Source organism: Sinocyclocheilus rhinocerous, unplaced genomic scaffold, assembly GCF_001515625.1.
Source record: "Sinocyclocheilus rhinocerous isolate Xijiao unplaced genomic scaffold, SAMN03320098_v1.1 scaffold1971, whole genome shotgun sequence".
In the NCBI taxonomy this organism is placed as follows: Eukaryota; Metazoa; Chordata; class Actinopteri; order Cypriniformes; family Cyprinidae; genus Sinocyclocheilus; species Sinocyclocheilus rhinocerous.
The window spans coordinates 222,376-249,802 of record NW_015632037.1 but is presented as its reverse complement, the minus strand read 5'-3'; the positions used below and the strand labels follow the sequence as shown (position 1 = coordinate 249,802).

The 27,427-nt window shown below is 39.6% G+C and overlaps 1 protein-coding gene across 4 annotated transcripts in view; it reads left to right on the top strand.

The window, feature by feature from the left end:
* LOC107742159 (mediator complex subunit 13L) overlaps window positions 1–27,427 on the top strand; it is a 59,935-nt gene that overhangs the window by 9,123 nt on the left and 23,385 nt on the right. For all 4 annotated transcript variants that reach the window (XM_016555058.1, XM_016555056.1, XM_016555057.1 and 1 more), the window contains exons 2-7: window positions 16,081–16,315; window positions 24,777–24,861; window positions 25,342–25,425; window positions 25,757–25,896; window positions 26,002–26,196; window positions 26,281–26,418. In XM_016555058.1, the coding sequence (XP_016410544.1) occupies window positions 16,081–16,315; window positions 24,777–24,861; window positions 25,342–25,425; window positions 25,757–25,896; window positions 26,002–26,196; window positions 26,281–26,418 (877 nt within the window). The remainder of the gene's footprint in view (window positions 1–16,080; window positions 16,316–24,776; window positions 24,862–25,341; window positions 25,426–25,756; window positions 25,897–26,001; window positions 26,197–26,280; window positions 26,419–27,427) is intronic.

The window sequence follows — 27,427 nt, the reverse complement described above, 5'->3', positions numbered from 1 at the left end:
TTAAAGGTGCAATAGGTGATTGTCTTCAGAAACATTTTTTGTTATGCTGGTTGAAAGTCTCTTCACATCCCGATAACAATCAGTTAGTTAAGTGGTCTAAATGTATTTATCTGTATTTATATATTCTGTGGAAGGCGTAGGACCAAGAAATGTTCATCCAATCAAAACGCTCGCTTAGTTAACACACCCGATTCAGATAACCAGCTCCTTAGAAAAGAGCTATGTGCATGAACTGTGTTCTGATCGATATGATCCCTACACAGTGTTCATTGCTCCCTACTCCTTGAGCAGGGGAAATACGTATAAGTTTACTTCACTTCGAAGTACAACTGGAATTGGGAACCGCTGATGTAGCCTATTGTAGCAATGTTGTCTCTGGTATTCTGGTCTTTGAGTGTATGCGTTCAGGGGGTGTGGCTTTGGACGGCGATTGCAGGGAGGGTGGGACGTTCGCTTTCAGTGCTATCAGGCTAAAGTTAACATTTTCCAAGATCTCCTACTGCACCTTTAATTTGGCTGGGCAAGTAAAAAACTTTAAAGTCATTTTTCTCAGTTTCACACTCTAGCGGGTTAAGGTCTTTTGCCTTTGTAGGGCAGATCTGCTCTCTGATTTTCCAGTTCAACAAGCTCAAGGAATATTAATTCAGGGCTTTCTCCATCTTGAACTGATGCTTTAACTGAAACTATCATGATAGCTTTGTGACCTTAAGGAAGAGGCCTCTTCAGTTAGGACGGCTAACTTACTCTGATGCTATTATGCTACTGATGATTTTGCTCTGCATTTCATTGGCAACATGTTTGATTATTTGTGTTGCACTGTAACGTGAATGAAGCATTGAGCCCATCTTTATACCATTCAATTCCTGCAGCTCAATGAGGCTCTCATGGTCAGAAAAGGGTCTGTTCTTTTTGGCCAAATGGCTGTTTGAAACACAGCTTCGGTTTCCTTCATGAAGGACTCAGTCAGCCTCCACCACATTCTCAATGACCTCTTCTTTCTGTTGTTCTGCCATCTTCACAGATAGGGTGTGTGTGTGCCTTAGACAAAGCATGTTTCCTCACCTTTCTCAAGGCTGACAAACTTGTGTCTCTATTTACCTGGCTATACGCTTGAATTTCAAAGTTCACCCATTCTCTTTCGAGAGAGATACACCATGATGCTCCTTGATGATCCCAATGGACTTCACAGTGCTACAGACCAGACAACCTTTGAAGCATAAACAAAAAATGTAACTACTGTATTCATATTTGTATGAGTGTAGTGTCATTTCTCCCACATACATACAAGCACACAAACACACACACTGTATATTTCTCCTTGTCCCCTGTTTTAGAAGCTGCCAAAACTAACAATCTACCTAAACTTTTGATTTTGTATTCTAACGAGGGGTTCTTGGATTTAAAATCTTCTTTTTGTTTGGCTGTCCACAGGTCTGGCCAGTCATTATTGGTGTCTTAAAATAAATAAATAAATGTATGTATGTATGTATAGATGTAACAATGGAAACCAAATTACCATAACCTGAATATTACTGAATTTATTTCATTGACACAAGAATTTCAAACAGCCTCATTATAATCTAACTGGAACCTACAGGTAGCTGTCAATGGAAGCATTCAATTAATTGAGATGCATATTGAAAGCAAACTCTTTTTGTGTTGTGGGATGCATTTTCTTGGGCCAGACACACATAAAAAAATAAATAAGAAATAATAATAATAATAGTAGAATAATTATAGTAAAAATAATAATAATAAAAAAATAGTATTAATAGTAAAAAAAACAAAAAACGTTTTTTTTAAGTGTTCAGCTTCATCTTTCTCTTTTAATGAAAATTCCCCCTTCCACACAGAAGTGGTCACTGAATGATTTAAAAACACTAATTAAAAAAATAAAAACACTGAATCATCCAGTAATGAAACAAGTGAAGTCTTTATGAGTGAGTCATTGAATCATTCATTAAAAATATATATTTTTTTAAATAATTCGAACTAAAAAATAAATAAATAGACTGCAGCAATTTACAATTTGTCAGAACTCTAAGTAAATTACATGCTATTTAGTAGTAAAAAAAACAAAAAACGTTTTTTTTAAGTGTTCAGCTTCATCTTTCTCTTTTAATGAAAATTCCCCCTTCCACACAGAAGTGGTCACTGAATGATTTAAAAACACTAATTCAAAAAATAAAAACACTGAATCATCCAGTAATGAAACAAGTGAAGTCTTTATGAGTGAGTCATTGAATCATTCATTAAAAATATATATATTTTTAAATAATTCGAACTAAAAAATAAATAAATAGACTGCAACAATTTACAATTTGTCAGAACTCTAAGTAAATTACATGCTATTTAGTTTAGTTGTCTGTTCAGAATCGTGGGAGAATCGTGATCTATATTTGAAACAAAAAATTGTGATTCTCAATAGAGCGTTTGCACCAACGTCACGGTTTGGTCAGTTACCCAGATGCACGGCCATATTGGAGATTCTCGGATGTAAACACCAGCATGGATTGCACGGTTAATGTGGACGTTGTTCTACTAATTTTTGATGTCTAAACCATGGAAAAATAGTGTGGAAACTGCTAAATCATAGAGAAGGACTTAGTAAGCAGGAAAGGGTGAGATATTTTGACAAACTAAATATAATAGGTGGTTAAGATCTGTACAAGCTGGCTTGGCTCCTTTGGCTCCTAGAATACAATAATAATAAATATAGCACCATTATCTAAATAGGCAATTGTGGCCTAATGGTTAGAGAGTCGCACTTGTCAGTGCCGGCAGGAGTTGTAGGTGTGGAAGTGAATGTACAGTGCTCTCTTTGCTCCGGGCGTTGAAGCAAATGGCTGCCCACTGCTCCGTGTGTGTGTTCACTACTTACTGCTGTGTGTGTGCACTTGGATGGGTTAAATGCAGAGCACAAATTCCGAGTATGGGTTACAATACTTGGCAAATGTCATGAATTTTGGACTCTTCTTCTTGATTTGTTCTAACTTTTGGCAGTCTATACTCCATATGTTTTACCTGGTCCGACCGATTAGTACAGCCCAAAACACGATGATAATGGACCATTTTCAGCAGCAATAATCAGCGAAATTTGTGAGTTCTGTTCGGTTCAGTGGCATTGTTTACGTTCAGTGCCACCAATATGGCCGACTTCCGGATTGATGACGTGTTGTGAAAACACTCTGTTTATCCAGAATTGTGCAGCTCTTTCTCCCATGAGATACAGTGACGGGCAAATGGCCATTTCGAGCCCTGACATATGTTATTAACATAATTTACAAGGTCCTGTTATTAAAAAGTGCTCAGCTTGGTTGACGTCTTCAGCCAAAGAGACAGCATCTCAGTCTCTGTTGGCATCCTCTCTTGACTGGGGTGGGGGACAGAGAGGGCACGGGCGCGGGTGCTTGGCTATCGTTAGCTGAGCTGCTGGCTAACAGCACTGATGTAGCAATGCAAGTTCGAAAGGCTTCAAAAGGCCATATTGACAGGCAGTCGTGGCCTAATGGTTAGAGAGTCGGACTTGTAACATGAAGGTTGCGGGTTCGAGTCTCAGGTCTGGCAGGAATTGTCGGTGGGGGAGTGAATAACCAGCGCTCTCTTCCACCCTCAATACCACGACTGAGTTGAGACCCTTGAGCAAGGCACCGAACCCCCAACTGCTCCCCGGGCGCCGCAGCAATATGGCTGCCCACTGCTCTGGGTGTGTGTTCACTACTGTGTGTGTGCACTTGGATGGGTTAAATGCAGAGCACAAATTCTGAGTATGGGTCACCACACTTGGCCACATGTCACGTCACTTCACTTTCATCTTGGCAAAATGACAGGCGGCAAATCAGGCAGTGATTGATAGTGCTCTGATCCAATGGCGTTTGGCATTGTCAGATTGACAGTACCCAAGCCCAATGGCGCCTCAGTCCTGACCACATCACTGTCTTCACTGGGTGTTTTTAGGGAATATTTGCATTTATTTACATGCGAATGGATTAGCTACTTGTGCTGTCATGATTTAGACCAGTGGTTCCCAAACTAGGGGGCACAGACTGACCACCAGGGGTGCGCGAGAGAATGATTTTGATGGTCTGTGTGCAAACATGGAGGCCCATCCATCTCACTAAAAAAGAGTTGTCCCAGATAACACTGGTACGTCTGCAAGATGTCTGTTAAAGATAGCTTCATCTGCAAAGCATCTGCTGTGTACAAACATCTGATAGACGTCTTTAAGATGTCATTTTACATACATTCTAAATCATAAACATCTTAAAGACATCTTCTAAACATCTATTTGATGTCTAACAGGAAACGTCCTATAGATGTATTGCAGATGAGCAAACACTCTAAAAATATATCTTACAGATGTAAACATGCACATCAAATAGACGTCTCTGAGATGTACCTGTGCTATATCAGGGGAAAGTAATATTCTTTTTTATTTGTAACTGAAATTTTGATGTTTTCTAATTGGCCTATACAGTCAGGGCTTGACATTAACACCCGCCAACTCGCCAAATGCGGGTGGATTTCAGCAGTGGCGGGTAACACGGTCACTTCCACTTTGGCAGGTTGAATTTTAAATACAGTAACAGAGCTCCACATTAATTCTTGTCTGGGACAAGTGGGTTTTTTTGAAGGGGGCAAGTGAAAGATAATTTTACTTGTCCGACCGGACAACTAATCTGCACTAGGGGTTGAACGACTTCTGATTTTTTTAAGTCAACTTTTATGTGATGAAAGTCGAGTCGAAGTCGACTAGTCGCTGATGACGTCATTAATGAACAAATCAGAGCATTGAAGTCGACTAGTCGATTAGTCTGTGCAACCCCTAATCTGCACCGAGATTTCGGTGAGAATAGTGATTCTGATTTTATTACATTTGGTGTAAACGGCGATATATAATAGTCTATATAATATATTGACAGTAACAATCGTTGATGCTCGCGCAGCCTGTCTGTGTGAGAGAATCTCGTGGAGAAATCGAAACAAATAAACATAACCGCACACAGAAGAGACATACTGCGGTAAAAATGTAGTTTTTATATTTATAACATACATCCTAGTTAAGCAACATGACACGACTAGAGCTCAGTTTTCCCTGAAAACCACGGCTGCAAATTTGACATTGATTTTATACAACAGTTCAAATGAGTAGTTAATATTACATTTTAGTGCAATATGGTCAGTGTTGACTGTTTTTGCTCGATTTGCTTAACGAAAATAATTCCAAACAAAAATCACAGAACAGTCGCGCATCTCTGAGCAACACACAGCAGTGTTTCCTTACTGAATGATACGCGTTTTTGAATTAATCATTTGAGTCAATGACTCAGTGGTCTATTCATAAAGACAGACATTTGCTTCGTTCTTGAATGAATCAGCCGTCTGAACGAATCGTTTGAATGAAGGCCTCAATGACTCACTCATTAAGACAGTCACTTGCTGCCACCTACTGGCGGTTTACTTTCATATTTCAAAGTGGCTTATCTTTGCATTTTTTCCAACATTTCATATTTGTTGGCCTATATTAAAAAAGCTCATAACATTATTTATGCTGTTGTAATTTTGCAGTGGCATTCATGCTACATTTCAGCTTTATTAAAGGGGTCATATGACATTGCTAAAAAGAACATTATTTTGTGTATTTGGTGTAATGCAATGTGTATGCATTTTAAAGTAAAAAAAACACATTTGCTTCCACATACTGTACATTATTGTTTCTCCTCTATGCCCTGCCTTTCTGAAACGCGTAGATTTTTACAAAGCTCATTGGTCTGAAAAGCGAGGTGTACGCTGATTGGCCAGCTATCCAGTGCGCTGTGATTGGCCGAATACCTCAAGCGTGTGACGGAAATGTTATGCCCCTTACCATATGATGCCGTGGACCGGCGCGACGAGACAAAACCAATAAAACCCATTATAAACGAGGCATTTGTTGCATCCAGTGGGGACATAATTATGGATTATAATGACTTATACTGTCTTTTTACGCGTTGCGTTGCGTATCGCGCCACGTAAACATAAAACCATGTCTGCATTTGTGATCGGAGAAACGACAAACAACAAGCGCTACTCTACACTGCCTCGCGTTTGAATCTTCAGTGGGAAATTCTTTAAATATGAAAACGTACTTACAGGCTGTGAGTCAGAAGCGCAAGGCTGTCCTTGCAAAGTCGGAATTGCCCCACTTTATAGAAACAACCTTTGTGCACAGCCGGCATTGTAGGCTACTCTCCCAGGTTCAGGAAACAGTCCTCCATAAAATGCACTGCACACATCTGAATATTTGGGTTGAACTGTTCTGGAACAGTGTTGTAAATGCAACTTAACGACTGATTTCTAGTTGTGTCCTCTTGTGGAAGACCAAACAAAGTAGTTTCACTTTCACAAAGAAACACGGCGTCTCCACGACTTACAGATCTTCTTTATGCACCAAGAGCTTGTAACACTCCAAAGAGAAAGGAAAACTTGAAATTGTATCATATTACCCCTTTAAACTGTCTGTGTAAATGCATCTAAATGCCACTTCAGCTGCTTCTGTTTCTTCTGCAGTGGAAAGATTGGTTTTGTTAATGCTGATTTCATTTGATTGGTAGTATCCCTATAGTGTCTTATTATATTAAGTGAAATTATTAATAAAGTGTAAGAATTTGATATGAAAGATGACACATGCATTTAATAAGGTCAGGGGAAAATGCCGTTTAAATAGGCAAAAAATGACATCAATTTAAATCAATCTAAATAAATTTTAGTATGCAGTAACTTTAGTCATATAAAACGTAATTTCCCAACAACAAAATTGTGGCCAGTAAATTTTGGTAATTTTGGAAAACCACTAGCCACAGTGGCTGGTGAGCAAAAACGTTAATGTCAAGCCCTGGATACGATGAATATTTGTATTATTGCAGTTAAAAATGTGGTGTTTAACTGGACTAAGGTGGTGGGGGTGCTAGAAACTAGAAAGGGGTGCACGTGGCAAAAAGTTTGGGAAACACTGATTTAGACAGGGGCGGCGCCAGAGAATTTTGAACGCAGGTGCTGAGGGGGTGCTAGATCATTGACGGGGGAGCTGGGCAATTAATAGTAAATATGACCAAAAGATGTTGTTGTTATTATTATAATAATAATAAAATAGCCTAAATCGTCCACTCGATTTTGTGACATTTTATTACGATTATTTGGCTCATCACAATTTAATTACCATTTTTCTTTTTATGAAATTAAACAAGTAGCCTATAGATCAGTCAGTTCCCAAAGATTTTTATACAGTCCACCTAAAATTCACAGAACAAGCATTATTTCGGATTGTGAGTCAAAGGCAATATGACATCAAAAAGCACTGGGCATATACTGTATTTACTTGTTATTTACAGTCTCAAATCAGAGCCTTCACTCTCTGTGTATTGATGGCCAATGTGCCAAGTTGCTGTTTCGGGCAACGCCACAGCTGCTTCTCAGATATGTCTTATAGTGTAGGAGACAGGACAAAGATCTCTCACATGATCTCTCACATATGGAAAGGAGTAGGGCTGCTATATGGCGGTTCACTCTGACGTTAATTTAGATTAATATGCGCAATAGATGTGCATATCAAGTGTTAATGAGAAGTGTGGGAGTATTATCACGCTTACTGCATGACATGGAGGCGCCGGCGCAATCCCTTGCATTTTGTTTCCTGTGGAAAGAACTTAAAATAGGCTATTCCGTCATTTTTGGTCATACAAATAAGAGTAGCCTAATAGGCTACATCATTCGTAAAAAAACGTTTTCTGCTTTTATTTATGTACACTCACAATAACACCAAAATTATGAACTTTTGTAAAATAGAGAAAATAAACAGGATGCACTTTCCGCCAGTCTCTGTGAAATGGAGCGCGCCACAACAATGAACCGTCTACTTGCCTCACAAAAATTAAATCTATGAAAAAAAAAAAAATATATATATATATATTTATTCTCTAATTATGTAGTCCGCATTTCTCTCTAGGCTATTAATGGCACGTCCATTACTGTGGAGATGACGAATCCGCGTCGGCATTCGGTAACTTAATCTTTGCAGCCGTCACTGACTGAGAAAGCACTAGTTTATTAATAAATAATTAAAATGTCTTCTTTTCCACGGGCACATTCATAATCATTACTTTTGCCGGTGCTTTGTGGCAAGCTTTATGCGCGCGCTTGAGCACGGAATAGGCTATACACGCCTATGCCTAAAGGATGGTTTAGTAAATATTATATTAATCAATTTAATATAAACGTGCGACTAGTTGACTAGAAAAATCTTTAGTAGGGGGCAGGCTTACTTGCACAAGGAACCGATCCATCTTTTAAATAAAAAGCTATAATGACATAATGAAAAGCGCGACTGCAAATCACGTCACGTTGCATTGCACGAGTTATGCATACGTTATGATGCATTCGCAATGCCGACTAATAAAGAAGTGGGTATACGCCATATACCTGCATATACCCTGCACTACACCGCTGCTCCTTCAGTGTGCTTTTTTTTATCCGTTTTCTGATCCAGCAGGTGAAAACGGTCTGATCACTCAGTGCAGTATCAGGACACTCTTCTCAACAACACACGTGATCTGAGGATCATTCATGACTGGAGCATAAACACACACTCAACCATCTCAGTGATGGAGGATTCAGCACATCACTGTCATCACTAGTACTAGTGAACCATTGAATTTTAACAACACTAATTAAGAGAATGACCTCCTAATATGAGAAGCAGCTCTGGATTTCATGCGTGTTTTAATGGCTGAAGCGCTGCAGAGGATCAGCTTCATTGAGCTTTGTCAGTGCTGTGTCTGCAGGCTGATATTCGTGAGTGCTGGTGGTTTGAGTGTGAAATATGTAAGCCCTGCAGTGCCAGCTGTGTGCTATTCTTAGCCTCTGGTGTTCCTGCGTGTGGAGACACACCAGGGAATAGCAAAGAAGAATTGGCAGAAATGTAAGCCGACTGGCAGCCCATGCTGCTCCCGCCGCCACGCATGCTGGATGTAAAGGATGGCGATGGTCCTACAGCCGTCTGTTCCACCTCAAGGTTATATTGATGTTTCCAGCAGTGCTGCTGAAAGCAGCCGTCTATTACATCCCGACTGCAGAGACTTCATCTAGAGGGATGGCCCAAACTCAGTAAATAGGTGTCTAGGTGTCCAAAGCAGTTAGGGATGAAAACTTGATATGAAGATAAGCGTTAAAGAAGAAGAAGCCACTGTGTGAGGCTTGTTAACGGAAACTGCAAATTCACAAGTGCAGCTGTTGCCCTGCGTTCTTATGTTGGATGTGCATTTAAATCAGGTTGTACTTTATGAATCAATGCCACACCCATTTGGCAAGCAAATAAGTGGTAGAATATAAAAGGCGATCTGCAGTGGTAGGTTGTGACCTGTTCAGGGTGCAGCGCTCAGTTCTCTACGATCACTACTGTTAGACTGAGGCACTTTGTGAGTTTGTTTATGTCACTATCCAGCAAATTTGTTAAAGAGTTATTAATTCATATCATTAGACACAATTATATGATACATTTGTTTTGAATCATAAAGCACACAATCCAGGAAAAAATCTAATGGAAAACAGAATTTAGAGGAAAATAAATCAAATTCCTTCCCTATTCATGGTAAATGAATATTGTGATAAATATCGGTATCATATGACTTGGAAAAAAAAATATTGTGATAATATGTTTGGCCATATCACCCAGCCCTAATGTTTTCTTCAGCTGCTGCTCATTTTGCATGAGCAGCATACACGTTACATGTATGGTGATCCTCACAACAGTGCTGTAATGATATGCATTCAGGTGTGGATTATTACACTTCTGTGACCTAAGAATCTTGACTTTGTTTGGTCTGTTTTCTCAGACAAAGATTTCCACTCAGCAACTCAACAGACTATGGCTTCATCAACTGCAAGGTCACGGGTTCGATTCCAAAGGAATGCAGGAACTGTATACCTTGAATGCAGTGTAAGTCACTTTGGATAAAAGTGTCTGGAAAATGTAAAGATTACAAAGCTACACAGTGACTGGCCAGACTGTCTGCCAAATGAGGCAGACAGATAGTTATGTGTAGTTAAACAGGAGTACTAGCTGAAGATCTGAGCAGGTGATCTTTGTACCCTTTGCCCTTGAAGGCCAGGTTGATCTGGCGATACGATCCTGTCTGACGGAAGCGTGGTGTCAGCTGTGTGGCGACAAATCAAGACTCTGTTCACGTTTTCCAGTGAAGATATGATTGCGAAGCATGTGAAACCCTGAGCTGGTGCGAATTATATCCCCTTTGTCATGTACAGTCAATAGAAAAGCCCCGTGAATGGCTGGCAACAGCATAGCTCTGCTGTAACCCTGGAGACAGAATCCTGAAAATGGAATAAGTTGCTGAAGTCCTACAGATGTTGTATGTTGCCTAGCAACTGTTTTGACTTCCCTCTCTTTCCCGCTCCCGTCTCTCCGTGCCTGTCAGAGTAAATTAAGTCACACATGAGACGAGCTGGTAAAGGAGGCGTTGGTTTATTTATCTGCCTGTTAATAATTCAGCGACAGCGGTTTAGGTTGCTCTGCTGTTTTGAAGCGAATCTGCCTCGTGGCCTTTGTTTGCCAGCGAAGCGGCTTCAGTCAGCTTTGTTCATTGTTCATAACTACATCAGGCACGTTTGCCCTCTGCGACGGCCCTTGACAGGTGAGAAGTCGGCGCTCGACGCGGCGTTCTGTGGTGCGAGGCTCTTGGCTGATTGGCAGGTCCGTCCGTAACTCCGCCCGCGGGACGACACCTGTTCTAATTAGGTCGCTTTTCTTTTCCGCGCACCCGGGGCTGATTTCTGTGACGGAACGGGTGCAGCGGCACCTTCTGCTGTTGTGTGGCCTGGTAAAGGTGGCAGCAGAATGAAAGCCCCTGTTTAGAGGCCTGAGGCCTGCGTGACGTCCTGTGCTCCTCTCAAACTCGAGCGAGTCCAAAACGAGAAACGACACAGTGATTGGGATCATCTAATTCCAGTGGGTTAATTGAAGGGGTCGGACTGTTGGCTCATTATCAGCTCTACGGTTCTCCTACTGGAGCTGGTGTCTCTGTGAGTTCTGTTATTGATGTCCTTTGTGGAAGGCATGGAGATGCTTTTATTACTGTGATAATTTAAGAGGAGCAATAAAAACGCCTCGGTCGATGCTGTTGAGTCTCCAGTGCCGATCAGAACACATCTAATGTTTCATGGACACTATATTTTGTGTCGACAGACCCTACAGGCCTCCTTTTGTCATTGATCCCGTCAGAGAACAAACACTGAATAAATACGGAGCCCCGCATATGACATACAGAAGAAAAATAGATTTAACTAAAACAAGGTTGTATGACTAAATTGTGGGAATCAATTCTTGATTCGTGGCCATGATATCTTGTTTTTTTTTTGTCATGTGGCTCCGTAAATAACAGTTTACCTGTATCTTTTTCAAACTGTGATGTCTGTTCAGGCTTATTCACATTGCTATGTACTTAGTCATGTCAAGTCACCTTTATTTCTATAGCACTTTATAGAATACAGATTTTAAAGCAGTTTCACAGTAATAAACAGGAAAATAACAATGTTAATGTTGCAAAAGTCATTATTTAGGAAACTAATTCGGTTTCAGCTGTAAAGTAGCTCTACAGCAGACAGTAGAGTCATTATTGAGATCAGTTCAGATTTGTTCTGATAGTGTCAGTGCTGTTAAATTGATAATATCACTGAATATTTAGTGCCTTTTGAACCCTAACTAATCATGCCAAAGGTGACAGTAGCAAAGAATCCAAACTCCACCAGGTGACTGTACTTATAATGCTAAGAAAACACTGTAATATCTGGCGTATATGTTCATCAGTAGCTTCCTTTGTTTCTGTCCCTGAACAAAATAAATCTGGAGACCTGTCACGTGATCATGTGTTGGTTTGTTTCATCGGGGCTCGTCTCAGTGACTGTGTCTGATCATTAGTGTGTGATGTGACAGCAGGTTCTTCAGATCTGGACTGTCCTGCAGAGTTTATCCACGGTCCTGATCAAGCTCATCAGGATCACTAGAAAATAGGGCTGTAAAAAAAAAAAGTGAAATTCGAATATTCGTCAAATTTAAAATAAAAATCCACATTCGAATGCAAAAACGTTGCATTCGAATTTTAGGTGTGCGTCAGGCAGCCTTATCAGTGGCGCACGAGATGCGATGACGATGTAAGTGTCATTTCATTACGTTTTTGTTAGCCTATCCAGTTGAAGCCACTAGATGCGGCGCTGCTGCGTTGTTCATTAAAAATATTGCGGAAAAAGAGAACATCAATGCAGAGAAGATCTTATTTACATCAAAACTGAAACCAAGCCGTTCACAAAGAACGCATATTTCGCGCATTTTCTAGAGGGACATCTATCACCATTGCACTCGCATCTCGCACAAAGGAGCCGCATGTTTAGTTTAGCTTTGTTTAATGGCGGGTTGTTTTCCCCATCCCACTGCATCTCATGTTTTTAAATGAAAAATATACTCTGTGTGATTGGCTTTCCGCCCTTTGTATTAAACTATGCATACATACATGATGCTGTTTTGTTTATAGTTGTTTAAGCAACTTAATTAATTATAATTGGTTTATAAACATTATTTTAAACATTATGCACTTTTTTTCACAGATAGTTATGTGATCTTATGCTTTAAAGAAACGTACATTCGTAATATTTTGCCCGATGCGCCCTCTTGTGGCCTCAGAAGAGAAGCCAAAAGCTTTTCTTCACCCTAACTGAAATTATGGATTTTAAATTCGAATTTTGATAATATTTAAGTACAAAATTCGAATTTAGTTTTTCAGCCATTTTGACAGCCCTACTAGAAACATACGTGCAGGTGCGTCTGATCTGAACTCGGCAGGACGGTGACCCTTGAGGTCCAGATTGAAGAACCATGGTCTACAGTCTCAGTTTCAGACTCTCTGTTGGAGTGCTTGTAGAGTTTATGGAAGTGTTTCCAGACGTGATAGCAGAAGAAGCTCTGGATGACTGTACCGGTGAAGCTCAGTGTTATGTGCACTTTCTGCCTTTTTCATTGATGTTTCTGCAGTAGGTTTGTAATCCGGTGGGAATCTGTGTGAATGACTTACTCATTGACTTACGTCTTGTACTACAATTTAGATTTAAGCCTTGCTCTTAACACTAATGTCATCCTAACTCATTCAGCTTGAATAACCAGCTGCATTATAGTATGTTTATAGCATGTTTGTGGATGTTCATGGAGTTAAGAGCTTCACACGGTACATTAGCAAATACTTGCAGTAACGCTTTTGCAGGAGAATAGACTGACATCAGCATTATTTCCTGATCCTGTGAACACTTCAAACCACGGATATGAGTGGAGATGACAGCAGATCTGCAAGTGTGACCCAGGACGGCCTGAGGTCACTGTGTGCGTGTGTGTGTATGAGAGAGAGATAGTGTGTGTGTGTGTTTCAGGAGTCCAGCAGATCAGAGCTGTTGCCATCAGGAAGTCTTTCTCGTTTCAGATGATGTTTGTTTTGACACTTGTCTAGTTTTTTGCTCAGGGCATGTCGATGCAACAGCATTTCTGGGTTGTTCTCAGGAAAAAGTGCAATTTGTGCAGCAGCATCTCAGGAACGTTTAACCTTCGTATCATATCATGTGAAGAGGTTACAGCCGAACTGTTCAGTTTATTGTGATCAGTATGATTTGAGTAAACGCTGGTAGAGTCACCAGGTTGTATTGCTTAGCCAGAGCTTTGATTAAACAGCAGATGATCACACCGCAGCTTATTCTGACGACCTGACCAGCATCTACAGCGACTAACCACATGTTTACCTGCCGCTTAGAGACACCGTTATCTGAAATAGTTATTACCACAATAATAGAACAACAAATGAATCAATGACAGCAGAAAATTTGTACAACAACACTGGAAAACAGCACACACGTATGGACTCTGTGATCTGTCAGTTAAAATATACAAAATCTTTTCTTTAAGTGTATTTATACAGTCTTATAACGTGTTGCTTCTCAAATAAAGAAATAAATAAATAGATATTTGGAAGATACATAAAAAATATCAATACAAAATAATATATTTTTGCTGTGTACGTCAATGCTATTTAGTGTTATTGAGATACTATAATTTTTTAATATATTGAATTCGATTTTATTTTGTATTTTCCATTTCCATTTTCATTTTATTTTCATTTTTAATTAAGTTTTAGCAATTTTGTTTTTTGTTATTTTTATAAGTTATTGTTTTTTTTAAATGTCTATATAGTTTTTTTTATTTTAGATTTAGTTATTTCAGTACATCGAGTTAAACTAAACAAAAATTAGAAATTGTTATTTTGATGTTTTTTTTGTTTTTTTTTAGATTTAGCTAACTATAATAACCCTGGTGCAAATACCTCAGAAAACAGTGCAGAACAGTTCTGCTTGTGAAAATCTACTTTACTCAGGCACTAGTTCTGCTCAGAAGCTCTTGCTGTATCAACCCAGTACCTTGTAAATTCACCTTTGTTTCCAGGTGAACTGATAAAATCCTTGTATTGCATTTTGGAAGTTACACTCAGAAGTTGCATGAAACCAGCCAAACAGATTAGATTGCAGGACTTTCGAGTGCCAAAAAGGACCTCAGCCAGCAGATACCATTAAACTCCACCACATTACTTACAGTCAGTATTCTCATGCTTAATGAGGCCAGTGATACACTGTATACTGATAAAGACTGATGAACTAACTTACTTCTGTTTGAAGCATGTGATAGGAAATATTATTGAAGATGTCACCATCATAAATACTGTGAAGATCAAACTATTATTTTGAAAGGGTAATTGCCAAAGCATAACAAGATTGGACAGAAAGTGCAGGACAGGACAAATTCTGTTGTGACAGTGATATTTTAATTTGAATCTAAGTAAACAGAGGTGAATGTGCACACGTGTGCATTTGCTTTCTGGAGAATTTCATGTTCATGTTCTTCAGATATCAGCTGTGAGATCTGCTGAATCAGTTATGCGGCTGATCGTTTCTGCTGCTCATGAAGCTTCTCACTTACTTCTCTTCATTAAGAGAGAATTCTGTTAGTTCAGTTCCTCTGTGTGCAGATGCGTGTGTTTCCAGCCTGTCCGATCAGCTGAAGCTCGTCAAGGTCTGATGTGATGCAGCAGCAGTTTCTCATGCTTCTCTCTGATCCATCACACAAACCACACGCTGAAGATGTCAAACACTGATTGACAGGATTTCTCACACCGCTGTGTCTCTCTCAAACTCAACACGCTGATCATGTAGTTAAAATGAACAGAACTACACAGCTGATAGAGTTAACATTTGATTTGTCTACAACAATGTACCTGTTTAATTGAATCTTTGTTATCCATTCTCATTAAAATGTGTCGTTGGTTCCCACAGGTGGAATATCACACACTTTCACCTTATTCATACCACATAATATGCATAATACACGCATCATAAAGAAAAACAATGATCAGCAATTGTTTAATAAACTAGCTGACAGTGTAAGAAAGGGAGAATATTTTTTTTCCTGGTGTTATAGTCTCTGATTTTTTTATATTGATTTATTACATTGACAGTGATGTGTTAATGAATGGACAGATTGTAATGCAGCATTCATTATCAAGACTATTTCACTGGTGTTCCTCAGTAAATGTCTGTGCACATGTGCTGTTTCAGACAGTGGTGTTTGCAGTGACCCAAAATCAAGATACTGTGACTATTAATCTCCAGAGATAGTGGCCATATAAACAGGAGAATTAGAATGCAGCGTTATCATCAGATATACTGTATATAGAGCTGCTCTTTATCATGTATCATTTACTTATCAAACGCTGTTCATTACAGTGATATGCCAGCACTGGGTTGTATTTAACCCAGCATTTTTTAGAGTGTAAATGGCATGTACAGATCCGTGTGTTGTGAACAAAGGGTTATATGATAATCACATGACTCTGGGTTGATTGTTTAATTAGATAAACTGTTGTATTCATGACATGACTACATTCAGGTGTCTCAGCGTGTAGGGGATTGTTCATCGTTTGATGTGTGAATTGTTCTCCTGTGCAGGCAGAGCTGACTGGCATTAAATGGCGCTGCTACAGCGCAGGCGGTCTGGCGTACGGGCCGGGGATTTCCGCTCCAGCGCAGGACGATCCGGTTCTGCGCAGCTTCATGCAGTGCGTTCGTGCGAACCTGCTGTGTGTGTGGAGGCGCAAGATCAAACCGGATGCCAAAGAGCTCTGGATCTTCTGGTGGGGTGAAGAACCAAACCTGACTGACATCATCCACCGTGAGCTGGAGGGTAAGACTGACTAACTGATGCTAAACAGCAACCACAAATAATTTCAGAAGTACTTTTATTGTCTTTGAAATATGGTTAAAGTACTGCTGAATGTACTAATGGCATTTATGGTAAACTAAAATATACTTTAAATTTATTTTCTTTTTTTACCGTCATTTATATAGCACTTTATACAATGCAGATTGTGTCAGCATAGCAGCTTTACAGTGTTAAACAGGAAAACAGTGATTCAATGATGCAAACAGAATTCATTTATGCTGTAAAGCACCTCTAAATAGATGACAATAGTCCATTTCTCAGTTGAAGTGAGTTCATTTTCAGTTCAAGTTCATCAATTATGGAATGAGCTCAATTAATCTAGCAGCTCTGGAGAAAACAGGGATGCTATCAATGTCATTTAATTTCTATTGTCATGTCATTTCTATCGAAACCTGTCATGCATTTCAATATATTTTTAATGATGAAACTGCAATTTAGTACATTTCGAATATATTAACTTTAAATGTAATATTGAATAACACACTACAGTTAAAATTATAATCAAGTACTTCTTTACATGTGCTTTACGTAGTATGCTAGTCGACACACCAAAATAAGTGTATTTCTTTAAAAGATTATTAAAACAGTCATTTAAATTTATTTGAACTATTATGTGTACTGTAAAGTCAACTTTTAGTTTGACAGTATTACAAAGTGCGTTTTTAAAGTGTGAACAGTCATGTAAATGTTGCTCTTCAATGACCTTTTATTTAATTAATGTTATATTATTAGCAAGTACAGCTGATATATATATATATATATATATATATATACAGTGCACAGCATAAATGAGAACACCCCCTCTGAATAAATATAAAAGATGTATTTTCTTAATGATCACTAATATAATTAATATAATTCATGGAAAGATGGCAAAATTGAAACATATTAAACATATACTCAATAAAAACAACAAAATATATGCCAATATTTTCTCTAAGATAAGTAAATTAGCCAATTTTGTTTACAATGAAGCATTGCAGAAATGAGTACACCCTAGATTTAATTCAGAAAATGTATAATATTCTAGTACTTAGTATGTCCTCCAGAACTTAAAGTATACTGCTCTGACCCTTCTTCTCTATTTTGTAAATATGGGCCCTGGAAGAGGTTAAATGAGTTTATTGTGCTTTGGCTACAGTAGGTAATTCTAGTGGTGACAACAACCATGCATGTCACTTCTGCAGGCTGCGTCATTCTCTGTGAGATAAAGTGTCACTCTTTTCGTAGCTTTTGCCGGCTCTGAGACATTTGCATGTTATTTGTCCTGCTCTTTTTCTAGCAAAAATTCACTCATCAATAAATGAAAACTTAAAGTGAAGACCTGATTATTTCAGGAGCCTTATCACAAGTCCATTGTTTTTGAATGTTGGTGCTACTTCTGCTATATTTTCACACTTAAAACAATAATTTGGTATTCCTCTTGTACCATTGTCCTCTTTTATGCTAAGAAATAAGTCACCTGGCAGTTCTCTCCCAAGTGGTTCCACTGCTGCCAGCATTAAGTCTGAGTATGATTCAGTGGGCTATATAACACTTTTAATTGTCAGGAAATTACTTGTCTTTAAAAGTTTTGGTTCAATATACTTACCTGTTGATCAAAAATAGCCTTAAACCTATACACTTTTTAAAATTTTTTATTTAGTAACTTTCAGGAGGGTGTACTCATTTTTGCAACACAACATTTTATCAGTTTGATAAGAAAATCTTATTTTGCTGAATAATTTTGGCATTCTTCTTTGGTAATTGATCAAGCAGGCTTGTTGGAACATTACATCTCCAAAGAACCCTAACATGTCTTCTAAGTAAAGAGTAATTGCTGAATTTGTTAAGTTTTAGAGGGGGTGTACTCATTTATGCTGTGCACTGTATATATAAACTGTACTCCTGAGCATGATTAGAGATCTGGACGCTCATGGCTGGAGTTGCTGTCCTGATGATACAGGGATGATGTTGTTTTAAACAGCAAGTATGTGTTTGCGTGTGCTGAAGAAGCTGACCGTGGCATGTGTGTGTTTTGGGTTAGGGTTTTGTTTTATAGGTGCAGTGAATAATTTAATGGTTATATACGCACCGTGTTTGAGAATGTAAGAGCGGTCGGGTTGTGAACGGCGTGTTGAGCGCTGAACGCACCGCTGTGTGACAAAGAAACTCCTCTTTGCCGGTTTGTCTCTGTTCCTTTTCGTTGCTCTCTCGCATCTGTGCCGTTCCCAAATATCCTCTCATCTACAGTTTTCACATTTTCCCTTCTTCTCCTCAGGATCCACTCTGAAATGATTGTTTCAGCAAAATCATAAATCTCTCTCATCCTGATGATTGATGGAGAAAATCTCTCGCCTTTATTACACTGTGTTTCATATTAAAAGATCTGTGAGCGAATACTGTATAAGAGCCACTGTGAGAACGGGGCGGTTTGAGAGCCACACCTGTCAGAAAATAAGGTTTTCAGTCCCAAACTCTGAAATTTATTATTATATTGTGATGTATACTGTTACTGTGATATAATGACTGAGTGGTGGTGATTTGAGTGACAGTTGATGACGTGTGTTCACCCATAATCACTCATTAAGCAGAATCGTCTGCATCATTATTTACACACACACACAGGATTATTGCACCGGTAATAATGCGTAACAATCTGACGCGCTGTCGTCACTCGCTGAGATGTTTCGAACCGGCAAGGAGAATCTGTCGTCTGCTGGTAATGTTTCACAGGACTTCCTGGTTTTTCTGGGCATGACCACTGTCACTTCCTGTTTATGCCTCAGTGCACCTGAATGGAAGGAATGAATGAGTCGAGAGCAGTGTTAAAGCGTCATCATCATGAACAAGGAAGCACCTCATCACTGTTTGCTGGAGTGAACAGTCATTTTTTCTGCACAGGAAACCAGTGACTCGCGCTACTTCCTCAAACAGCAGAAACACACTCAAAGTTCAGCAGATGAAAAGAGACAGTGAGTGATGATGACGACTGCAGTGAAGATCCTGAATGTTAACTGGCTTCTTCTCCTCTCATACACTATTATAAAGCGGAGCAATGGCCTCTGATTGGTCCGGTGTGTGTTTCAGTCCTGCTTAAACACATGACATATTAAAGGAATAGTTCACCCAAAAATGGATCTTCTGCAGTGAATGGGTGCCGTCAGAATGAGAGTCCAAACAGCTGATAAAAACATCACAATAATCCACAAGTAATCCACACAGTTTCAGTCCATCAATTAATGTCTTGTGAAGCCAAAAGCTGCGTGTTTGTAAGCAACAAATCCATCATTGAGACGTTTTTCACTAAAATACGAGTAGTCCAAAAAGTAGTCTGATCTAAATCAGGAGAGAAATATGCACAGATCAAGCGCTGTTTACAAGCCAAAACAGTTGTAAACAAATATGTGGGTGGATTTTGATGTGAGAGACAACAGGGGATGGACTTTTTGTCTTTTCACTGGACAAAGTGTTATTATGGATTATTGACTCATATTTTGGCTGGAAGCAGTTTAACAACCAAACACTTCAACACAAATAAACATCAGCACATTCTGACACAGAACATAAAAACATCATAAAGAATGTCAGTGACTTTTAGGAATGTCAAAATTGCTAAACTACCAACATAATTGATTTAATTTCCCCATAATTCAGTGATTCATAACCTTTTTAACTTTCAGGGTCTCTACTGTCCACAACAGTATTTAATGGATTAATTATCAGGAAAATAAATGTGCTCGTAATTTGCAGGATTTAAAAATTATACATGTTTTACTGACAAGTTTTATCTTATGAAGCATTTTTAGAACTAGGCATATGAAAAATCTATACTCGATATAAAAATGTCCATGGCATTTTTGTTTTTAAATTACAGTGGATTATTAGTATCATGTAAATGCCACTGGAGTGAGATCTGGAGCAGGGGTCACTGCCGTGTGTTGTGTGTATCATCATGTGACGTGTTCTTGTGTCATTCACATGCATGCTGTCATTGAGTCGATGTAGAGCCGCTCTCAGCACTGCAGCTTTATGACTTCAGTCGAGAGAATACAGGCATCATGAAGGGAACCGATTCTTCTTGCTTGTTTCCCTTTCCATAAATCATAGCAGGTGGCCTGAATGAAGAGCTGCTGATGATTGGCTGATTAGTCAGTGCAGTTCGATTCCTGATGTTGTTACTGATGCATTTGTCTCTTCTGTTCACTGACACACTGCTCTGTATTTCATATACACAGTCAGTCAGTGAGCGTTTATGACAGCAGAAACCCGTGATTGGCATGTGAGTGTGTGTGATTGTGGAGTTTTTAAAGGGGATGAGCATGAGATGATCTGATGTGGATGGATCATGATGTTGAGCGGAGAGAGAGAGTGACGGAGTTTCTGGAGATTCCTACAGTTTGGTCCATGTTTACGAAAAAATGACTCACACATGCAAAAGTCAAACAACAGTTTGAGACGTGTGAATGAGTTTCTGGAGTTTTGTGAAAGCTGGAGGTTTGTGTGTCGGTTTACTCTGAAACATCAGAAAGTCTTTTTACCTGGAAACCCACGCTCCAGACATGATTTTATTTTTAAATGTGCTGTCAGACTGAGTTCATGTGGTCATACAACTCCAAAAGCACTTCCAATCCTTTCACTGAAGACTGAATTACACAGACCAGCCTGCATGTGCTGTGGATGAAGAGGGAACATTTACATGAATGTTTATTATGACAATTTATTTTACTGCTGTCAATGGCACATTAGAAGAACTCTGGAAACATTAATGTACTGTGTGATAACAGAGACAGATGGACAAACAGACAGACACACACATAGACAGACACAGACAGACAGACACACACACACACACGGACGGATGGACAGATAGATAGACAGACGGATGGACAGATAGACAGAGAGAACTCATGTGCGAGTCTGTCAGATGTCTCTCTCACACGTGTTTTCATACTTGATTCATGTTTAATATAACCTAAAAAAGCCTAAAATAAACCTAAATAAGCCAAAATACTATATTTTGGAAAGCACTAAAATATCACAACCCATGACTGCCTATATTAATGAGCCACTTTATGGGAAAAAACAAGCCTGAACAAATGGAGATGGCAAGACTAAAAGTGTTTGGCTGCTTTATGAACAAACAAAATCTATCAATGGTGGGTTAGTAAAAAAAAAAGGATAAATCTGCTGGAATCAAGTTTCTTGTTCTCAGCTGCAAGACATCAAAACGTTGCTATGGTTACCACTGTCTCAGTCATCAATTCCATGAGTAACGTGTGAACTGTACACACACTTGATCACTGAGGTAGTTCAGTCCCGCATTCTTTCAGTGTGCAGTGCGTCGCCTCTGCTTCTCAGTGTATTGATCAGACAGACTGAAGACTTGCCGGCATCGGCTGCATGACTCAATAGTAGCTTTGTGTGCAGCGGCACCACCAGTACGACTCCCACTAGTGGCCAGACTGAGGCGATGCAGCACATGCAGTGGCGACCCAGTTCAGTCACTGCTCATTTGTGTTGAGCAGAGAGCGAGCGAGAGAGAGAGCAGCCTGAAATAAACACGTGTGAACTCACTCAAGATCTGCTGGCCAGTTACTGAAGCATGTGAGATCATACGAGTGTGGAAGTAATAACAGCTTGAATGAGTGCTGCAGGTTCAAAACAAGCGTTGTATTTCAGGACTAAAGTCTCTTACCACTTAAAAAAAAAAAAAACTCATCTGAGACCTGGTGCTTGCTTACAGTAACATGCTTTCAGTGGATGTACACATATCCAAACTATTTCAGAAACCACCAAACACAATCAATTGCTGATCTGGTCTGTGTGAAGTTACATACTGTATTTCATGTCATGTCCATGTAAAGCCACACAGTGATGCACCAACATTTTGGCTATTCGACTGAGATATCAAGATTGACAAATTTAATCTATCAGCTGAGAATACAACACCCTGAAAACATGCCGGGTTCAGTTACCCCCAAATGTAATAAGTAAAATTACAACCAAAATTGGTTTCCAACTAAATAAAACTTTAAAATTTCGGTTTCTTTGTTTCTGTAAAATATTAATTCCAGTGCATCGTGTCTGTGTGTCGCAGACAGCAGAAAGACAGCAAATGCAGATCATGTCAGAAACATGTTAGTAGATGTTCAACACCGCAGCACTACCTCATAGAGATCATTCACACGCTTTACAGATCAAATCATAAATCATAGGATTAAACAAAACATGAGCTGCACATTTCTGCTTTCAAAAGTCTGAGCAGATCAATGACAAGTGCATGACTGTCTTTGAAGAATAAATACATAGAGAAGAGATCAAAATCATTTTTTACTTGAATTGACAAACACTGTTGATAGAGCTGAGTGTGTATCACATACCGTCACATGAGACACATGTAGTGTGTAGATCTCATCACGTGTGTGTGTTTGTGAGAGAGAGAGAGAGAGAGCTGCAGGTACAGACTGTCAGATCTTCACTCAGTGCTGCTCGTCTGACTGTCTGTCTCCATTAGCAGTACAGTGTGTGTGTTTGTGAGTGAGTGTGTGTGTGTGTGTTCTCTGGCTGTGTTGCCATGGTTATTAGGGAATTCTGGCAAGTATGAAATTTCATTCAGTCTGCTGTGAAACATCAACAAAGCAGCAGATCATGGAGCGCCGCCACACCCAAACACCAGCGTGTGCTCCACTGGTTTGTGTCTGTCATTGAGCGTATGCTGGATAGAGATTCAGGTCTCTCAAAGCCTCAGTTCAGTGCTTTATGCATGTTTAGCTTCTTACTTTCACTCAAAATGGCTTAGACAAACAAACTTTTTTCCCCCTGATCCTTTGTCTCATGGTGAGTTGGTGAAGTTGGAGTGGTTTTACTTTCCACTCAATTAAATCTGCTTATCTTCTCAAACATTTTCTAGTTCAAAAAACATTTCTCAGAACTTCACCAGCATGTATTGATTCTAATATTTCACACTGTGGCTGTGTCTTTGCAGTGATATATTGATGTGCATGTCATTGGCAGCATGTGTACAACAGTACACAGTCAGTGTCATTTTGTCTAAACATTCATGTCTCTTCATGTCTCAAGCTCCACCATGTTCTTTTCCATTGGTTTTGAAATACTTTTTTTTATGTTCTTCCTTTGTTCTAGTTTGTCCCGTCTTCACACATGAGCAGATGTTTTTTGTGTTCAACATGTTTCCCTAGAGATATACTGTAAGGTGCTAATGAAATTCATTTAAACAAAAGTACTGGGGTCATATGATGTTGCTAAAAAGAACATTATGTTGTGTATTTGGTGTAATGAAATGTGTTTATGCGGTTTAAGGTTCAAATAACACATTATTTTCCACATACTGTACATTATTGTTTCTCCTCAATGCCCTGCCTTTCTGAAACACGTCGATTTTTACAAAGCTTATCAATCTGAAAACCGAGGTGTGCTCTGATTGGCCAGCTATCCAGTGCGTTGTGATTGGCCGAATACTTCAAGGATGTGATGGAAATGTTACGCCCCTTACCACAAACAAAGTAGTTTCACTTTCACAACGAAACACACAGCATCTCCAGAACATGGCGGCGGCGGCAAAAATACTACAGCGAGAATAAAATATCGTGACGTAGACATGTGAGGGGGTGTTAGAACGAGCCGTTTTAGGTAGGCGTGGTTGACTCTTAACTTTTATAAAGAATATCTCTTTGGATTTGAGACTTTAGTATTGCAACTTTACAAATCTTCTTTATGCACCAAGAGCTTGTAACACTCCAAAGAGAAAGGAAAAATTGAAATCGCATCATATGACCCCTTTAAAGCACCAATTTTAAATGTATACATGTCATTGCCATTACATGTCAAAATATATCAAAACAAGTACCATATATTTTATATAAATATTGCACAAGCACACTTCTCAATCAAAACACATCACAAAATGAAGTTTTCAAAATATGAAGCAATAGATATACTGAGACAAAAGTCTTTCTGGTTGCCAAACTTTGTGTAACATATTCATTTGTTAGTGTGAACACAAGGAGAACAGACTTCATACATCCACTCAGAATTAGCTCAAGACCAGCTGGTTAAAATCATTTCGAGAGCATCCCAGAAAAGGGTTTAGTGAGGAGAAACATGCCTCTTCATTTGTTTTGGATCTCATGTTTCTGTGTGTTTTGTCCTGTTATGACTGTTTTGCAGCTGTATGTTTCCTCTTGTTTTGTATGAATATGAGCATCTGATGTGTTTCTGTGTTGTTCAGGGGCCTCAGGGGCCCTTCAGAGCAGGCATTGAGTGTTGCTGCTGAAGGGGCGTCTGATCGCTCACTAGATGAGATGACAGATGAGCAACACACACGATAACCCTCAGATCCACTGCTCTGTGTGTGTGTGTGTAGTTTTGTAACAATACAGATAGTGGTGATTAACTTCTGTGTTGTGGGATTGTCTTACAGTGGTGGAGGAGGGATTGTGGGAATGTGGCCTGTCATACGAGTGCCGGACACTGCTTTTCAAGGCTATTCACAATCTCTTGGAGAGGTACGTGTTCATACTGTACATGCTCATACTGTACACTCACTCTTACTGTACATGTGTTCATATTGTACACACATTTATACTGAACAAACGTCCATATTGTACATGCTCATACTGTACACACACTGTACACACATTCATACTGTACATATTAATACTGCACACACACACACACTCATACTATACACACATGTCCACACGTTCATACTGTACTAGCGTTCATACTGTACATGCTCATACTGTACACACATTCATACTGTACATATTAATACTGCACACACACACACTCATAATGTACACACAGAGATACTGTACTTGCTCATTCCGTACACACACTGATACTGTACATGCTCATACCGTACATATACTGATACTGTATATGGCTCATACTCTACACACACACCTGCCCATTATACACAGTACTAGCTTCACTGATTTGTTCAATTGATGAACCTGGAATGGCTGATGTGTTTGATTTTCCAGATGTTTGATGGATAAAGATTTTGTTCGCATTGGGAAGTGGTTTGTCAAGCCGCACAAGACTGAGGAGAAACCCCTCAGCAGCAGGTGAGCGTTCAACCAGCATCTTCATCTACAAGCCTTTCTTCATGTGTCACGGCAGAAGTGAAACTCTAAACATCTCTGATTATGAAAGTGTGAATAACGCACAACAAACTCCTCAGAGGAAATGCTTTCACAGCAGCAGATGCCACACCAGATGAGTGTTTGAGGGGCTTTTGAGGAACGCTTAGGGAGGAGAGTTTGAGGAGTGTTTGGGTTTGTCGCCCCCTGCAGGCTCATACAGTGATGAACACATGCACATGTGGTTTCACATACTGTACTTCAGACTGTTTAGCTCTCTCTCTCTCTCTCTCTCTGTCTGTGTGTGTGTGTGCAGTGAGCACCTGTCATGCTGCTTCTCGTTCTTCCTGCATGGCGACAGCAGCGTGTGCACCAGCGTGGAGGTTTCACAGCATCAGCCGCTGTATCATGTGACAGAGGAGCACGTGCGTCTGGCTCAGAGCCGCTCACTGCAGGGTTCGTCCCATCATCCTCACTGCATTCACTGCACTGCTGCATGAACCAGCATCATACATGATGGTGAGCGTTACGTGTGTGTGTGTGTGTGTGTGTGTGTTGTAGTGGTGTTGAGTCCGTACGGCCTGTGCGGGACGCTGATGGGTCGGGCGTTTAAGATGAGCGACCCTGCGGTGCGGAAACTCATGGAGGACTGGAGTCATTTCTACCCCATGGTGCTTAAACACAGGGAGACGAATGGCAAGGACGGCGACCTGACCTTTGACCCTCACAGTTATGTTGCACTCGAGGTCATCGTAGGTCAGCACTTCATAACAACACAAGTGTAATTGTATGTGTCGGTGTTGTGAGAGACCTCACGTCTGTGTGTATGTTTGTGTTTAGGAGGAGTGCGGATGGTTTACCCAGAAGCCTTAGTTCTGGTGGCTCAGAGTGACGCACTTGCACAGGTGTTGCTCAGAGATTCTTCCAGCTGCGGGACGCCCCTCACACCCCCCACCTCACCGGGACGGCCCTGCTCAGGTAACACTCCCAAAACATCTTCTAGTGTTGTACACTCTCACAAATAATGCTTCTTCATTGGCATCTGTGGTTCCATGAAGAACCTTTTAAAATCCATGAAACATTTGGGATTTAAACACTTAATTTACACTTAAAGGGTTAGTTCACCCAAAAATTTAAATTAGCCCACAAATTACTCACCCTCAAGTCATCCTAGGTGTATAGGACTTTCTTCTTTCAGACGAATCCAGTCGGAGCAAGCTACATTAAAGTGATTATTACGTTTTAAATATGGTTATTTTTCTTACAAAAACGCATCGATTCGCTACAGAAGGCCTTTGTTCACCCCCCGGAGCCGTGTGAGACACTTTTTTTTAATGGATGGGCGCTTTTTATTTAACTTCTTTTGGACTGATGCATGCAACACCCACTGAGTGGCATTAAACAGCTTGAAAGATCAAAGACAATTTTTAAAATAACTCTGACTGGATTCGTCTGAAAGAAAGTCATATACACCTACGATGACTTGAGGGTGAGTAATTTGTGGGCTAATTAAAATTTTTGGGTGAACTAACCCTTTAATATTCAGTAATATCATCAATTTGACAGCACTGACACTGATCAGATGAGAACAAAACGTGAAGCTGAATAATGACACTATTATCTGTCTTAAAGCTGAAGAATTTTTTTTCATAATGCATTTTTGCACCATTGACACTTATTAAACTGAACTGAATCAACACTGAAATGAATTGATCTAAATAAGGACACTATTGTCTTCTGTAGAGCTTCTCCACAGCAGAGTTTGGATTTGTCTCATATTTGATGAAGCTTGCATCATTGATTCTGTTATTTTCCTGTTTATGTCTGTAAAGCCACTTTCGTATTGTATAAAGTGCTATAGAAATAAATGTGACTTGACCTTACATCGCACAAAAAGTTCTTTATAGTGGAAAAAGGGTTTTGAGATTATTAAAATGTTCTTCACACTGAGGAAAAATGGTTCTTTTAAGAACAGTTCACTAAAAGG